This window comes from Dermacentor albipictus, chromosome 2 (assembly GCF_038994185.2).
Source record: "Dermacentor albipictus isolate Rhodes 1998 colony chromosome 2, USDA_Dalb.pri_finalv2, whole genome shotgun sequence".
NCBI classification, from domain to species: domain Eukaryota; kingdom Metazoa; phylum Arthropoda; class Arachnida; order Ixodida; family Ixodidae; genus Dermacentor; species Dermacentor albipictus.
In genome coordinates this window covers 14,257,482-14,275,926 of record NC_091822.1, presented here as the reverse complement: position 1 = coordinate 14,275,926, position 18,445 = coordinate 14,257,482, and the positions used below count along the sequence as shown (strand labels likewise).

General features: G+C 52.5%; 1 protein-coding gene across 22 annotated transcripts in view; it reads right to left on the bottom strand.

Annotated features, from left to right (window-relative positions):
• LOC135910907 (inversin-like) overlaps positions 1 to 18,445 on the bottom strand; it is a 686,529-nt gene that overhangs the window by 199,852 nt on the left and 468,232 nt on the right. For 10 of the 22 annotated variants that reach the window (XM_065442979.2, XM_065442974.2, XM_070533474.1 and 7 more), the window contains one exon: positions 11,190 to 11,296. The exons of the other annotated variants lie outside the window; for them this stretch is intronic. In XM_065442979.2, coding sequence (XP_065299051.1) covers positions 11,190 to 11,296 — 107 coding nt within the window. The remainder of the gene's footprint in view (positions 1 to 11,189; positions 11,297 to 18,445) is intronic. 22 annotated transcript variants of the gene reach the window in all.

Here is an 18,445-nt window from a genome sequence, read left to right as displayed (position 1 = left end):
CTCCTCCGCCACATGCGTGCTCTCGCGAGCAACATGGATGTCCAGGATTCCTAACTGCGAGCACTTTGGCTTCAACGACTACCTCCGCACGTCCAGGCAATTCTGCAGGCTCAGCTTACGCTACCTCTCGACCAACTCTCCGGGATCGCTGATCGCGTCATCGAGGTCTCTTTGCCGCCGTTGTCGCCCACCGTCCAGGCTGTCGCCGCACCGCTGAACACCATAGAGCTTGCGCGCCGTATCGACGATATCAACCGACAGCTCAGCTTCATTCAACGACGCCTGGATCAACACTTGCCGACGGGCTACTCACAAAGTCGTGGCCAGAGCACTACCCGTCGCAGCAGCCTGGTGACGGCGACCGGTGCTACTACCATCGACGCTTCGGGGACAGAGCACGGCAATGTCGACCACCCTGCTCCGCTAGAAATCGGGGAAACCGCAGCTCGTAGCCACGGCTGCGAGCTGCTAACCTGGAGGCAATCGCATCTTCGTCACCGACCAAATTACATAGCAGCGGTTCTTTGTCGACAGCGGTTCCGTCATTTGCTGCTACCCGCGAGCCCACCTTCAAGGTCCCCGTCCTTCTACGTCTTTCGAGCTCAGCGCGGCAAACCGGTCCACTACAAAACTTACGGCTCGCTCCGCCTGCACGTTCAGCTTAAAAACCTATGCCGTGACCTTCATTGGAATTTTGTCATCGCCGACGTCACAGAGCTAATCACCGGCTCACATTTCTTGGCGCACTACAACTTCCTTCCGGGCTGCCGCCACGACCATCTCAACGACGCGACAACGGGACATTTTGCGCCAGGACAGCGAACGACTACCCACCAGCCAAGCATCAGAGTACTCAGCGTCGAACATAATTCACCGTACCACGCCATCCTCGCCGAGTTTCCCTGTTTGACGCGCCCCAGCGGTTTGCCACGTGACGTGCACCACACCACTGTGCACTATATTCGGACCACCCCAGGAGCCCCGGTTTTCTGTCGCGCCCGTCGCCTTGCCGCGGACCGCATGCGCATAGCCAAAGCAGAGTTCGAAGCTGTGCTCCGGGAGGGAAACGCCCGCCCCTCCGCCGGCCCATGGGCCTCGCCACTTCACCTCGTCCCTAGGAAGACCGAAGGCTGGCGGCCCTGTGGGGACTACCATGCCCTTACCGCCCGCACAATTCTGGACATGTACCGCGTTCACCACATACAGGACTTCGCCCATTGCATTTCCGGCTGCCACGTTTTTTCCTTGCTAGACTTGGTCAAGGCCTACACGCAGACACCCGTCAATCCGGACGACGTCCCGAAAACTGCCATTATTACTCCTTTTGGCTTGTTCAAGTTTCCCTTCATGAGCTTTGGCCTGAGCAACGCTGGACGAACCTTTCAACGCTTCATCGACGAAGTCGTCCGCGGCCTCGACTACTGCTTCGTCTATCTTGATACATATTGGTCTTTTCCCGCAACACCGACGAACACCACGGGCACTTTCGTCTGCTTTACCAACGCCTAGATGACCACGGCCAACTCGTCAATGTCCCAAAAAGCACGCTCGGCACTTCAGTCGTCAAGTTCCTCGGCCATGAAGTTTCATCAGAGGGAACTCGACCCTTACCTCAACGCATCTCAGACATGCAAAATTACACTCAACCAACCACCGCTAAAGACCTTAGCCGTTTCCTCGGCATGCTGAACTTTTACAGGCGTTTCTTGCCACACGCAGCCGTCCACCAGGCTCCCCTCCATGATGCCTTGGCTGGTCTACGAGGAAACCAACCGGTCACGTGGACACCGGCTTTAACGGAACTTTTCGAAAAATGCAAAGCTGCTCTCTTCACCGCCACATTTCTCTCCCATCCTGTGCCAGACGCTTCCTTGGGGCTTTTCACGGACGCCTCCAGCATCGCCGCAGGCGCCGCCCTTATGCAGCGCGTAGACAACACCTGGCATCTCTTGCCGTTCTTCTCCAAGAAAGTCTGAGCTCGCAAAACGATCCCTTCTGCAGCCAGTCCCACCGACGAAACCACGACCCCCGCCCCGTTGAGTTCACCAGCTTTCTACAGAGAAGTTCTGGCAATATACGAAGCAGTTCAACACTTCCGCAACATTCTCGAAGCACAGCACTGCACTATATAAACCGACCATAAGCCTCTGACCTACGCCTTCTCTCAACGTCGCGACAAACGCTTGCCGGTCCAGCAGAACCAGCTCTAGTTCACTGCCCAGTTTACCACCGACATCCAACATTTCAGCGGGAAGGACAACCTGGTCGCCGACACGCTTTCACATGTGGCAGCTATTAGCCCTTCGCAGATAACAGCAAATGTAGTCGCCGAGACTCAAACCACAGACGCCGAACTGCAGGAGCTTCTTAAGGGCGGTCCTCACTACAGCTGCAGCAAGTCCCCATACCAGAATCGACTACGACTATCTACTGCGACATATCAACAGCACGAAGCAGGCCTTACGTGCCCCTTTCGCATCGCCGTGGCCTCTTCAACCAGCTACATAATCTCAGCCATCCCGGCATACGCGCCTGTACACGCCTCGTGGCCGACCGCTATGTCTGGCACTGCATGCTGCGGGATTGCCGCACCTGGGCGCACTCCTGCATTCAATGCCAGCACGCTAAAGTCACCAGGCATGTCACTTCACCACTCGGCACATTTCCCCAGACCTCTGGTCGGTTTCAACACGTCCACCTTGATATTGTTACGTAAGAAGACGCAGATGAAAAGCTATATACAAGTATATTTACAACGTATTACGCCGCACTTGGCCAAGAGGCAACAGCCCGCGCTAGCCTCCAATCGTCGTGGTCGTCTTTTTACTGCTCGCCTCTTCGTCATTGGTAATACTATTCCATAGAACTACCCCCGGGGGCAAAAGCGCCGTCCCGGAGCGACTAAAGGGCAAGATATAGTCCGGCGTAACGCGCGCGCGCGGCCACGCGCGTCGCGGTTAAGCGACGTCGGTGAAAAGCGCGCACTCTACAGTCCGGCGTCACGGCGTAGCCGGCGTGCCCAGGCGCGCTTGGCGAGCACAACGCCGCCGGCGCGGACATAGAGCGTGTTCTATTTCACGCGGCTGCCGCTAGACCAGAATGCACTGCGCGCTGCAGCGGCAGCGAGCAGAAGGCAGAATGGCGGCCTGCGGTGCGCGTACTGACAGTGCGGCTGTGGTTTTTTCAACATCCGTGCGGGATGACAGCGCGAGTGAGGACGCCTGCTTGAAGCGATTTGCAACCTTCCATGTGTATACGATGTGAAACGCATGGACTACCGCGACACAGAGCGCAAGAACAACGCGTGGGAAGCTATACGAAAGCAGTGTGGTCTCGCCACAGGTAATGCTATGTTCACACTACGGTCGTAACGCGCGTAACAGCTCTTTTGGCGTATCGAACGTAACGGCTGTCAAAAACGTTACGGCAGTTAAGCCGGCACCTTTGTTCACATTTACTGCTGCTTAAATTACGGCTTTTGCAACACGCCAATCAAATTTGGAGCTGCAGAATCGACGTCACCAGTGGTCCAATATGGCTCCTGCCAACATGCGAGCGCTGGCCGAGATCGAAGAAATTCACGCTCTAAACAAACTTATAGTCATGTATTCAATCGCCCAAAGACGACGAAGGCGACGCAGAAGGGTTTGGGTGCGGCAAGTATTTCTCGACAGGGCCGTGGACGGCGATTTTCACAACTTTTTCGCCAAGCTCCAAGTTGGTGACGCTGCGATGTTTCATAACATCATGCGCATGTCGCCCCAGCAGTTCCGCTTCCTTGAAAACCTAATGAGACAACTCATCGAAGTTCGGAGCACTCGTCTGCGGCCATCGATTTCCTCGGCGGATAAACCAGATGAACTGAAAACAGTCTCGCAAGGCGTACTGCAAAAATTTTCACGAACACAGCCAATCGTGCGCACGGAATGGCGGAATGGCACTTCCCGCGCCCGGAGCTGTCTGCAGACGGGAGGACGGAAGTGTCGTCACCGGTTGTTGAAAGCCGAAAGCTTATCGGTCATTGGCTGTGTCGCAACGGTCGTAACATAACAGTCGTAAATGTTGCCGACCCTTTAACACTCTCACCCACGATTTTTGCGAGAATTGCGCACGTTGGTACCTTTACGTTCGCAGTCTGAACTAGACGCATACGCTTGTTGCGCTTCCGCTTACGTATGTTACGAAAAATCGGCGCCTTACGAACGTAGTCTGAACATAGCATAAGCTGCATTTCGCAGCTCCTGTACTAGCTGGTGGTAGTCGCCGAGTTGAGGGCGCTTGTCGAATAGCTTTCGCATGTACATGCATGGCCCGCTTCCGTTTTTGACGTAGCCGAAATACTAGCAATATGAGTGCGATGTTCTGGCTGTCAGGCACGGCGGCCGCATTTCGATGGGGGCGAAATGCGAAAAACACCTGTGTGCTTAGATTTAGGTACACGTTAAAGAACCCCTGGTGAGAAAGAAAGTGGTTTTCGCACGTAAAACCTTTTGTTGTTTTTTTCAGGCTGTCAGGACAAGTTAACGCTATCGCGCAAAAGTTTTCATTTTAGCGCACAAACAGCGCGCGGAACGAGAAGCGCGCGCGCTACCCGAACGGCGAGGGTATATGCAAGACGCGCATGCGCCATGTAAACAGCTGTTCGCCGCGGCGGTGAAGTTGCGCTCCCGGATGCACAGATGGCGCCAGCCTCGAGCTGCGCGCGCACGCCGAACTCTAGAGGAAGCAAATTTCTTGCACCCCTGGCGTCGCTAGCGCAGCGTATCCGACTTCACCTGCCGCGGCCTGGCGCGCCGAGAACGCCGGACTATATCTTGGCCTTAACGATCGGACTCGGAAGCAGTGTAGTACGCCTTGAGCCTACTGACATGCACGACATCACTAGATGCCAGAGGAGAGGACGAGGTTGAACCCACAGGAGCAATTTCGTAAGTCACAGGCGTCACCTGGCGCAGCACGCGGTAGGGCCCTGTGTATCGCGAAAGGAGCTTCTCTGAAAGTCCGACAGGAGGAGAGGGCGACTACAGGAGCACGAGCGCACCAGGCGAAAACTGTACGTCACGGCTGCGGGCGTTGTACTGACGCTGCTGAGTGGTTTGCGAGTCCGTCAGTCGAGCACGGGCAAGCTGGCGTGCATAGTCGGCGAGGGCGATGGCGTCGCGCGCATACTCGCTTGTTGAGATTGCAGCAGGAGGAAGCGTCGTGTCAAGGGGCAAGGTCGGTTCGCGACCGTAGAGTAGATAAATGGGAGAAAATCCGGCGGTGTCGTGCCGGGAAGAACTATAAGCAAATGTGACGTAAGGAAGGGCAATGTCCCAGTCGTGGTGGTCCTTGGAAACGTACTTGGACAGCATATTGGTAAGAGTACGGTTTAACCACTCTGTCAGGCCATTGGTTTGAGGATGGTATGAGGTAGTCAGCTTGTGTTGAGTGGAGCAGGAGCGTACAATGTCGGCGATAACTTTCGAGAGGAAGTTACGACCACGGTCAGTGAGCAGCTGTCGCGGGGCGCCATGAAGTAAGATAATGTCACGCAAGAGAAAGTCCGCGACGTCAGTGGCGCAACTAGTAGGGAAAGCCCGCGTGATAGCGTATCGGGTGGCGTAATCAGTTGCGACGGCTACCCATTTGTTCCCAGAGGATGACGTGGGAAAGGGACCGAGGAGGTCTAATCCAACACGAAAGAACGGTTCCACAAGGACGGTGACCGGCTGGAGATGACCGGCAGGTAGCATCCGAGGTGTTTTCCGACGCTGGCAGGTATGACAGGCAACAACATAGCGTCGGACGAAGCGAGCGAGACCAGGCCATTAGAAGCGGCGGCGGACGCGGTCGTACGTGCGGGTTACCCCAAGATGTCCTGCAGTAGGGTGCGTCATGCATCTCAAAGAGCACAGACTGTCGTAGATGTTTTGGCAGGACAAGAAAAAGATCAGAGCCGTCAGGGAGGAAGTTCCTTCGGTACAGAATGCCGCCCTGGAGGACATATCGGCGAACGGATGCGTCGGTAGGTGTAGAGCGCAGACGCTCGATAAGTGCTCGCAGCGATAGGTCTCGGTACTGCTCATCGGCGATGTTGGCGAAGGTAGACACAGAGAAACTGCCGTTGGCGCTACTACTGCCGGCGTCGTCAGGCTCGCCGACCGGGTAACGAGACAGGCAGTCAGCGTCCTTGTGTAGTCGGCCAGATTTGTAGGTGACAGTATACGAATATTCTTGGAGACGTAAGGCCCAGCGACCAAGTCTTCCTGTAGGACCTTTCAGTGAGCATAACCAGCAAAGCGCGTGATGGTCTGTGACAACGGAAAAGGGTCGGCCACATAAGTATGGGCGGAACTTCGCAACCGCCTAAACTAGGGCCAGACACTCACGCTCAGTGATAGAATAGTTGCGCTCAGAGGGTGAGAGGAGCCTGCTGGCGTAAGCGATAACACGGTCGTTGCTGCGTTGGCGTTGTGCCAGTACTACGCCAATTCCGTGACCGCTGGCACCAGTACGGACTTCGGTAGGCGCAGAAGGATCGAAATGGGCCAGAACGGGAGGCGTTGTGAGAACGTCAATTACATGCGAGAATGTAGAGGCCTCGTTATCGCCCCACTGGGAAGGGGCGTCTTTTTTCAAAAGCTATGTTAGTGGTCGTGCTATGGCCGCGAAATTTTTCACGAAACGGCGAAAGTAGGAACAAAGGCCGATGAAGCTGCGCACATCCTTGATACACTTCGGAACGGGGAAGTGCGTAACAGCATGCATCTTGCCTGAGTCCGGTTGCACTCCGTTCAAGTCAACGAGATGCCCAAGGAAGGTAATCTGGCGACGACCGAATTGGCACTTCGATGCGTTCAGTTGCAGACCGGCGCGACGAAAAACGTCCAGCACTGCCGAGAGGCGCTCGAGGTGCGTAGCGAACGTTGGGAAGAATACTATAACGTCGTCGAAGTAGCACAGGCATGTGAACCATTTGAAACCGTGAAGAAGGGAGTCCATCATGCGTTCAAAAGTGGCAGGAGCGTTACATAGACTGAACGGCATCACTTTGAATTGACAAAGACCATCCGGAGTTACAAAAGCAGTCTTCTCGCGGTCGAGATCATCCACGGCAATTTGCCAGTAGCCGGAGCGGAGGTCAATAGAGAAGTAGCGAGCACCATGGAGGCAGTCAAGGGCGTTATCGATCCGAGGTAGGGGATACACGTCCTTTTTCGTAACCCTATTAGGGTGCCGATAATCCACGCAAAAGCGCCCTGACCCATCCTTCTTTTTTACCAGTACAACAGGTGACGCTCATGGACTACATGACGGTTCTATGGTGTTCTTGGCAAGCATTTTGCGAACTTCTGCGTGAATAACTTGACGCTCAGCCGGTGACACTCGATAAGGGCGGCGATGAATAGGAGGGGCATCGCCGGTATTAATGCGATGTTTAACAGCTGTGGTTTGGGCCAAAGGACGATCGTTAAAGTAAAAAATATCGTTGTAGGAAAAGAGAACGCGGTAGAGCTCACGAGCGTGCTCGGACGGCATTTCGGGCGCAATCATTTTCTGTAAGTCGGAGATGGTACAAGTTGCCGACTGCGATGGTAGAGGAGGATCGGCTGAATTGTCGTCTACCTCAATAGATGCTATTAAGTGATCCTCGAATGAGCAAAGCTGGGCCAGAGACACCCCGCGTGGCAGTACTTGTGTCGTCAAGATAAAATTGACCACTGGCAGGCAGACGCAATACACCGTAATAGATAAAACGGTATGAGGTACCGCGATCCCGTGTGTAAGGAGGACGTCTTGCATACGAGCCACAATGTAGTGACCGTCGGGCACTGGTGGGGATGACACTAGGTCAACGTAAGTCAGTGCTGAAGGTGGCAAGCGAACGAAGTCGACGGAACTGAGGCGACTGGGGCGTGGTTCAGCGCGATCCAGAACAGGCAGGTCAAGGCGGAGAGTACTGGCGGAACAATCAATGAGAGCAGAATGTGCGGAGAGGAAGTCTAAGCCGAGGATGATGTCGTGGGGACAGTGGGCGATGACTGTGAATAGCACGACTGTTGAGCGATCGGCGAAGGAGACGCGGGCGGCACACATACCAATTACGGGGGCTGTTCCGCCATCGGCGACACGGACAACAAGCCTCGTGGCGGGCGTGATTATTTTTTTCAGGCGAGTACGAAAGTCCGCGCTCATTACCGACAAATGCGCCCCAGTGTCTATAAGAGCAGATACAGGAACACCGTCGTTTGCACGTCAAGAAGGTTCAGATGAGTGGCCAACGTCAGTAGAGGATTTGGCGGCGTAGGGGGCAATGCAGCGTCACCTCGAGGCGCTGCATCATCTAGTTTTCCGGCTGGGAGCGGCGTCCGAAGGGAGTCGGCGAAAAGGAGCGACGGGGCTTGGGAGAGCGAGATTGCCGTCGTTAGGGCGAAGGTGAACGAGAATAGGGGCGGTTCGGCGCAGGAGACTCAGTGGCGGCATTATCAGAGCGTGCGGCATAGGGACGAGAAGAGCCACCTGAGGGGCGAGAGTAGGCGGTATAAGTAGACCGGGTCGGGGAAGTCCAGCGACTTCGACAGTGCCGAGAAATGTGCCCGGTGCGACGGCCGTGAAAAAAAATGGGCTTTTCGTCAGCAGTGCGCCATTCAGATGGGTTGCGGAAGCGTGGTGGGTAAGAAGATGCGGGACGGGGCGGAATGGAAGAAGCCGGACGGGTATCAGAGCGATGGGCCGAGCAGATGGTGTGAAGGCCCATATTTTCGAACTCCTGGCGGACAACTGCCTGGATCCGGGAAACCGTGACTGCACGTGCGTTGGTGGGGCTGGAGTCGAAGGCAGCCGGATAGGCGGCCTCAATCTCACGCCGGACGATCTTGGTAATATCGCCAGTGTTGTTGGGACGAGGAGCGTCGGCGCAGGAAGACGTCGCTGGGGTGTTGGGCAAACGGGCAAACTGCTGGTCGATACGTCGGCTTTTAGCGAGTTCCAGGCGGCGGCACTCTTCTATAACAGCATCCACCGTCGCGACGTCGTTGAATACGGGCAAGTTGAAGGCGTCATCGGCAATGCCTTTGACGATGTGGGATACCTCGTCTGACTCAGTCATGTGTGCATCAACTTTGCGGCACAGAGCCAAGACGTCCTGAATGTACGTGACATAGGGCTCTGTTGACGTCTGCAGACGGCCGGAAAGCGCCTTCTGCGCGGCAAGTTTGTGACCGTAGGGGTTGCCGAACAGGTTTCGTAGCTTTTACTTGAGCGAATCCCAACTGATGAGCTCATCTTCGTGCGTCCGAAACCAAACTCGAGGTGTGCGACCGAGGTAAAAGACTATGTTGGCGAGCATGATAGTAGGGTCCCACCGGTTATTGCGGCATGCGCGTTCGTACAGGCTGATCCAGTCCTCGACGTTTTCCCCATCTTTGCCCGAGAATACGCCAGGATCACGAGAAGCAGGGAGAGTGATGTAGGTCGTCGAAGTGGCAGCAGGTGTCGGAGGCGGCTGAGTCGAGCTGTCATCGCCGGGAGCCTTGAAGCTGGGCTGGACGTACCGTCCACTGCGAAGCTCCGTGACGAGGTACAGGGAACGTCCACCTCCACCAGATATGTTACGTAAGAAGACGCAGATGAAAAGCTATATACAAGCATCTTTACAACGTATTACGCCGCACTTGGCCAAGAGGCAACAGCCCGCGCTAACCTCCAATCGTCGTCGTCTCTCTTCTTACTGCTCGCCTCTTCGTCATTGGTAATACTATTCCGTAGGAATATCATTGGACCCTTGCCTCCAGCTGGACGCTGTCGCTACTCCCTCACCGCCATCGATCGGTACACTCGATGGCCTGAGGCATGGCCCCTCGAGGGAATCACTGCGGAAGACGTCGCCTCGGCCTTCTTCGCCGGCTGGATTGCCCGCTTCGGGCCCCCTCACCGCGTCACCACCGACCAATGATGACAGTTCGAATCGCACCTTTTCCGGCTGCTCGGGCTGACCATCGGGTTCGAACGCTCGCGGACCACCAGCTACCACCCATGCGCCAACGGGATGATCGAGCGTTTCCACGGACAGTTCAAAGTAGCCATCAAGTGCCACCCGGACTCAACCTGGCCTGAAGCCATCCCAGCCGTCACCCTAGGTCTTCGCGCCACTTTCAAGCCCAACATTCAGGTACACCCGCAGAGCTCGTCTACGGGGAACCCCTGCGTCTCCCAGGCGAATTTCTCGCTGCACCGCCATCCACCACCGCGACGTCAGATCCCACCGATTTCATCGCTCGGCTCCGACGCACCATCGCTGCCCTCCGCCCGTCACCTGTAGCTCACTACTGTAAGACCGCCCCCTTCGTCTTCAACGATCTGGCAACGTGCTCGCACAGTTTTCTCCGCGACGACACCATCCGCCGGCCTTCATAGCCACCTTACGGCGGACCTTACCCAGTCCTCCGTCGCGACGACAAAACATTCACCCTGCGCAATAAAGGGAACGCCATCCGCGTCTCTATCGACTGGCTGAAGCCGGCCTACACCAATTCCGCCGAACCAGCGAATACCAGTGCACCCACAGACGTCCATCCACGACCACCGACATCGCAGCCTGCTTCTGTCACGCAGCGGACGTCGGGTACGCTGCCCAGATTTTAGAAGCCCTGAGGGCTCTCCACTCCGCGTGTGGGGGGGGGGGGGAGATGATGTGGCGACACACTCCGTGCATATTTCTGCGCACCCTTCGTCTTCCTATCATCCAGCCCAGCATAACACAGGTGCACGCTGGAGTGCGTGGCCGATAAAGCATAGCGCCACCGCCGCGTCACCCGAGGTATACATCAGCGCCGGTGGCTATACAAAGAGGCTGCCTGGCTGAGAAGGGCCGCTTTCTACCTTCCGCTACTGGGACGTACGCAGCGTTGGCATGCCCGTCCGCTGCCATCTTTAGTCGATGAAAGAGTCGTTACGTTTTTATGTTGGGATTCGTCCTTCGGCAGACACGACATGCCACACCTTCCTACTTAAGAGACCGAAAGTAGTATATCGCGCGCCAACTCGCGCCTCAAGTTCACGGCAGGCTGACGTCGACAGGGGGACCTACCTACACACTACTCCTCTCAGAATGAATGAAAATGAGCTGCAGGCGCTGTTGTATGGCACAATCTGCGTACAATTGCTGAATCCTCTGTTAACAATATCAGGTTCGAAGCAGAGCGCACCTGTGATGAGTAAGGTCTGGCACAGACAGCAGGGCTCCACTGGCACACAGCAGCTCGGCCACGGCCAAACTGCCGCAACGCGCTGCCCAATGCAACGCCGTCCGACCCTGGAAAGAAACAAGGCATCCGTTGCGTTGTATTTGGCATTATGCCCCATTCTTTAGGAGGAAGCTTTAGCTACGTGGGAACGGAGAAAGCGGTTTTGTCGGGAACCACCGCACTTATTTTCGTTACCTTTGTTGAATTTGAAAGAAAAAGTTAAAATCTAATAAATATAGGAATCGGACCTTTTATTTGGGTCATTGACTATTTTACAAAAGTTGTTTAAAAATTCAGTATTTCGGAAAACGAAACTATAGGAAGTTTATATTTACACTTCTCACTCGGCAATGAAAAACTACATGACAGTTATGTTACGGCACCACCTCTATTTTTTTGTGCCTGCCCCGTGAGCGCCGCGGCAGGCGCCGTGCCTGCTCTGGCCCCTTGGGGCTGCATGGCGGCTCAGCCAGCAGTCGAGATAAGAAAGAGGCGTTCGGAGCGTTGGTGCAAAACAAGCTGGGGATAGAACCGGATTCATTACAGGCGTAAGTAGCGGCCCAAGGAATAGAAAAAGATGAGGGAATAGCTTTAAGGAAAAGCTCTCAGGAAAAGGGTAAGGCGATGTATACGAAATGCTGGAATTAAAGGTATGTGTAACACACCTGAATACCTCAGGGAGCCTAAATGACTATTTATCACCGTCCCGCGATAAAAGGAAATCTAATAAATCATCAGCATCATTATTGCACAAAACACTGTCTGCTTCGCGCGCACCAGTTCTCCAACTTCAAGGTTTTTTCTGTCGTCTGCAAACAAGAACCACCACGAAAGTTGTTGAGGGTTTTCAGAGTGACCGTAAAATAGGTAGGCTTCAGGCGCAAACAAAAAGTCAGGGTGATATAACGGTAAATGAGAGAAATTTGTTAGCATCCCGTCGCACTTCTTTCAGTCCCAGATCCATTGCTTAAACTATATAGACCACACAGCAAGGTATAGTACAGGAGCTCACTCAACATACTGTCGCGAAACTTTGGTCGCGTGTCACTGGTCTCGGGGGCTTGCGGATGTTGAAAGAAATGGAGTCGGCAGACGCGGAGCCGCACAGCAAACAGATTTTAACTTACCTAAACTGAAAAACTCAAAGCAGAACTCATGTAACTAAAACACCATGAAGAGACGCCAGCACCTAAGCCACCTACTTAACAGGCACTAAACATGTGCTTACTGCCGGCCACGTCAGTCCTTAGCGCGTTCTACGCGAAAGTCCGGCAACCACAGCCTATAGCTGCGCACAACAGAAGGGAGCGTCCTTACAGCCTTTTGTCGTCGCGTGTATCCTCCGAGTCCAATGCCCGTCAGATCTTCCTCATCGCCGACGCCGCAGACATCGCTGTCTTGATGTCGGCCAGTCCAGCTGTCCATCTTTTGATGCCGGTGTCCCGAACGCCGTCGGCGACGTGGCACCCCCGCCTCACTGGCTAGGCCGAACGCCGGCTTCTGCCGCTACTTCTTCGAGTGCCGACGAGACGCCCCGGGGACTATCGTACGTGCTGATCTGCCTCTGAAGGAGGATCCTTCCTGGAGCGACCGGCATCGCCGTGAGAGGCTCCAGCAGGTCCAAGGAGCCTCGCTCGAACGGCGCCGAGGTCGACGGCGACACCCTGAATCGCCAGCGTCACGGTCTTGACCGAACCTTCATGGCTGCCGTCGCCAGTGCGATGCTGACGCTCCAACTTTCTTGGCCCAGAGCCACGTCGATAATGCCAGCTCAGCGCCGCTTCTCTCCCGATCACTGCTCGGGTCACGCACCTCGAAGCTTCGTGCCATTCGGACCGATCCGAGCACATCGTCCTGTTCATTTCCTCTTGCGCCGCACGCCTCTTACATATGACATGGGTGCCCTTTTAAGGAGTTCTTTTTTTGGAAAAAACTGCCTGCTGTCGGTTTTCTTGGTGGCGAATTTGACTCTCCCGCTGTGACTTGGGTGCTTTTCCTTGCGTCGTCGTGGCTCACAACACATCACCACACTGTTATGCACATGCCACACATACAGAGTGCACAACGTTCGCGAGTTCATTGTTCCCACCACTTTACAAGTGTACACTTATTCGTCCACGTTACACTCTTATTATTTCATCACTGCAGCGCCCTACTCATGAAATCCGCCCTACTACTACTGTAGCTTGCACTGTACTAGTTCTGTCCGCCTGGGGAGATCTAAAACACTTCCTCGAACTTGTGAATTAACTCTCTTCTCTACTTGTATCGCCGGTAGGGCTTGGTTCAACCTAGCCCTCTCTAACCCCATGGTCTTCTCTTCGATATAAGTGTGCACTTCCCCGTGTTCTTTCTCTTCGGCAATCACCATGCAAACTCTACTCCTCTCCTCGTTCTTCGCCTTCGTTATACACTTTCTTAAACGTCCCTTGGCAGCTGTCTTTTGGCCATACATCGAACGATTGCACATACCGTTTCACATCGCTCTGCACCCCGATTCAATAGGACTCTTCTGTGATCCTTTCTAAAGTGTTCTTTACTCCTTCGTAACCGGCTATTCCACTATCGTGCCCTATCTTCAGTACTATTTCCCTGAGGTCCTTCGGGATCATCAACTGTGCACCTCCCTAGCTGAACTAAACATGCACTTCCGGTACAATAAGTTATTCTTCTTCATAAACTCCACCACTGTCCTATTCCTTTTCCTTCGCACAAGTTCCCATATCTTTATTTCACACTTTCGTATTGACTCATCCTTGTTCTGTAATTCTTTAAATTCTGCAGCCGTTATACTTAATCCCTTAATGGCCGTAACCTGCCGTGCTGTCAGGTATGGCACTACTACTGCTTGCTCGTGTTTGTACTGCAGCCGCTACATTTGTCTCTTCCATCCACTCTTTTTTCGCTTCTGAGCGTTCTTTCTCTTCCACGTCCTTCTTTTTCCTCCTCCAACTTGGGTCTGGGTCGTCTGTTTTCCTCACCTCAGGTACATTTCGCACAATCAAATCATAAAGGGGGTCCTCCAGACATCTGCCTTTGACTAGTCCTATAAAAATGGTGTCGATATTTGAATCCGTGCCTCTGACAGATATTTAACGTACTTATCTACCAAGATTGCTGGTTTAAAGTACCCGGCCTCTATTTCTGGTGGCACTAGACTCCTCCTTACTAAAATGGTATTGGCTCCCGTGTCTCTTAGGACTGTAGCTTTGCGTCCTTGTACCTCGCCTGTCACTACAGGCATGTCCTGCTCTATCTGTACATCCTCTCTTGAACTCATGATACATGCCGTCTTATCCATGGGCCTAGTCCTGCATTCGTCGACCTTGTGAGCTTTGACTTGGCACAACTGGCAAACCACCAGTGTTTCGTGACGATTATGTCTCACTCGACAGTTCACTGCTACATGACCTGACCGGTTAAATAGAAAACATCTCTAGGGTCCCCTTTTCTACTACATTGCTCCTGGTTCTTCGTCTCTCCTACTGCTGTCATGTGCGCATCTTTGTTGCCCTTTTCAAATTTTTCAATCCTTGTGCATCTACGAACTGGTCTGTTTGCTCTGCCATCTGCTCCACAGTTTGTAGTTTTCTTTCTTTAAGGAATATCGTCAAACTGCTGCTACACCTGGCAAGAAATTGTTCACCCACGACTTTGTCGCGAACCCCTTCATAAGTTTTGTGCCACTCGGACCGCTCTATCCACCTCTCAAAATAATTTGTTAGTCGACACGCGAACTGCTCGCCTGTTTCTGAGTGTTCCGGCTTACATGACCTAAACTTCTCTCGGAACCCTTCCGCGGTCAACCTGAATCTTTGCAATAAAGTTTTCTTCACCTTGTCACAGTCTAATGACTCCTGTGCTGGCATACGCCCAAAGACACTCGGAGCCTCACCCAGAAGCTTTGAGAAAGTTTTACAACGAAGGTGTTAATGCGACTAAACGCAACTTAAAAACGATAAACTAAATCACTCACGAAATATATACTTTGAAGAAATGTGGTAAGTGGGTGGATGGGAGGGGGGCTATAGGCTGCCAAGTTTTGAAATGGCTATGCCAATAAGGAGGTAAAAGAAAAATTCTAAACCCTTGTTTTCAGCACGTTTTAAGGGTTACATGAAACGCTTAAAAAGCCTTTCCTACTCCGCGAGAGAACCATAAAGGGCAGAAATTTCCAAATTTACCGAAATGAGGACCACTCTATGCGTAGGCCGTACTGTATGTTTGAAGTCTCTAGAATAAATAAGTGATTTGAAGAGTATTACTGAGTACTCGTCTTCTCCCGATTTGTACAATTTAACACTGCAAGCAGTTGCTGCTCCCCGATCTCTTTCGCGAGCGATGCGAGCCACGGTATTTATATTTCATTGCAGTAACCAACACGTTGTCCGTGACGAAAGATAAATGTTTTACCTGTGTATTTGAATTACAGCTTTTGTATAAAGTTACTTATTCAAGCGTTCCACTTTGCCATAGTGCCGTTATTTGCTATGTATTTCCCGAAGACCTAAAAGAACCGCACAAGACACCCGCTTCAAATTCTCCGGAAATAGAGGGAATCTTAACTTTAATGTGTGGGAGACTTTCGTGGTCATGGTTTAAGTATACGGGTTGCAAATAATTGCTGAGCCCTCGTATCTTTCTTTTAATTTTCATGCCACACCGGGTTTGTAGTTCGTTTCTCTGGCGACCTGTACAAGACATCTTGATGATGCATTTCATGAAAACAAGAGGCAGCTGTAGAAGTTTATTACACGACTGTCCATCCAACGGCCGCTCTCAAATTGAAGGTGTTGTGTCGGTTGTGGGTGGCTTGCTTGCAGTCGGTGCGCGCACTCCTTTAGTGCGCCACGTCACTCACGTGTGCGCCAACCCTTCAGGTGTGCACTGCTCATAAAAATGGGCACATATTACGTATGCAGTGTTTCCGAGGTTCCAGTTCACGCACATACCCAGTGGCAAATACCCGGTAACCTACTAGGCCAGACGGCAGCAGACATGCACACAGTACAGATAAAAAGTAACTAATTACAAAGGAACAATTAAATGCGACCTGCAGTAAAACTTTAAAATTTCTCGATTTATTAGGAGCTTCGGAAATAATTATTGAATCCCCCATCTTCTTTCTTTCTTTTGCAATTTGCAGGCGTCATAAAACTTTTGCCCGGTGTCCTCGGTGAACTAAACATGGAATGTTTGGTGCAAGTAAGGGCCAGGTAATGAGTGTAGTCAAAGTGTAAAGTGCGCGAGATAAATGTGACTTTTGCAATAAGTTAAATATGCAAGTGCTCTCGAGCACTACTCTTGCTTTTTACCATCGGCGCTAAATTTAGCCTGAAAGCTCGACATAACTAAAAGCGTCACTAAGATCAAACCTAGCAAAAATGCGGGTAAAGCTACAGCAATATAGCGTGCGCAGTCGATTTCATCCTGTGGACAAAATAACAGTTTTGTAAAAGATTTCCTTTACATGTGCTCGAAAACGTTATGTGAACAGTTTGTGTTGTTTCACAGTGTCCCGAAGAAACTCTGCGTTACACAAAGTTTACATTTGGCGAATATAAAGGACGTGTAATGGGTCTTGTCAAAGTAAAATTGAAAGGGTTTTGGTTACTCACGTCCATTGCAATAAATTGCGTAATCAAGCGCTTCGGAACATACATGGTTTGCTTAACGAGCGGCACAAGAGTTACACGCAGGTTTGGCATAACTACTTATGCATCCAAAATGAAACTTAGAAAATAATTGCGCGGACTCTCTGCGGCAAATTCTTGTGCGAAGTTAAATGCGAGTGCATCAAATAAAGCTTTCGAAAAAAACTTGTTAAGCAAGTATTTGCAAGCATCAACTGACGTTATTTGCTACGTTTCACAATGCACGGAAAGAATTCCGCAATACATAATTTTACACTTAACATTAATTAGAACATCATAAGAGCGATGTGTTGCGAAATTACACCGTTACTAGGCTTCATCATCGTCGTCACTATCCTATCTTTATGTACACAGCCCCAAGACGAAGGCCTCTCCCAGCGATCTGCAATTACCCCCTGCCTTGCGCTAGCTGATTGCAACTTGCGCCGGCAAATGACCTAATTTAGTCACCTGATCTAATTTCTGCCGACTTCGACTGCGCTTTCCTTCTGTGGTGGACTGGTTATCTGCGCTACGCGTTGCATGGCCAGCGCAGCTGCAATTGTAGAGCGCAGCGCCCGTTCCTGCGTTGAGCGTCTGCCTCCTGTGGCGTGATCGAGCGAACGAGCACAGTGAAGGATGAAAGAGCGAAAGCGCAGCTCAGCAAGGGATGAAAGGCGGCGACAGCGAAGATAGTGTGAGAAGGAAAGCGGAGGGTGTGGCGAAAGCGTGAGAAGAAAAGCATAGTGCCGCGCAGGACGGGCTCTGCTGTGACGACCCACCCCTACGAGAGGGCGCCAGAGTAGCGCGCCGTCGTGTGTTCATCGATGACGCCATCGATAAGGCATGCGCCGAGCGCGTCCACCGATGTCATATATAAAAGAAAGCACTGCATGAGCGAAGGTCTGTCTGTGGCGGATTGCTGTGAAACGCACCCAAGCGTCCCACACGCACCGCCTTTCGCAACGGCCGATTAGCCAGGCTGTCGCGCTATACCTCGGTCCGTTTGAAATGCGCCGTAAGAGACAGGTTTTCCACGCTAGCTACGCTACTCACACCACTCTCCTTATACCTACAGAATCATAATACAAAATACTGACACGCATACTTTTATCACGTATAGACCTGCGCTAAAATTTTGTATCAGGGAGTATAGCAATCGTCGGTGATTTTTTTTCTCCCTGACGCTGGACGTGCTTCTGCAACTTAAAGAAGAGGTCCTGAAGACAATGCCCAAGAATGGGGAAATCGTAGTCATGGCACTTGATATAAAATGTGCTTTTGACAACGTCAGCCACGCCGCTATAATGGAGGGGCTAAATAACACCAACTGCGGGAGAAGAATCCATGACTATGTCAAAGACTTCCTGACCAACAGAACGGCCACAGTGGGACTAGGGGAGTTGAGGAGTGATGTGTTCACCACCGCAAGCAAAGGCACACCCCAAGGCTCGGTCATCTCGCCCATACTCTTTAATGTGGCGATGATCGGCCTAGCAAACAGACTCAGCAGAACCCAGGGCATCCAGCATGCGATGTACGCAGACGACATCACGGTCTGTGTAAACCATGGATCCCTGGGAG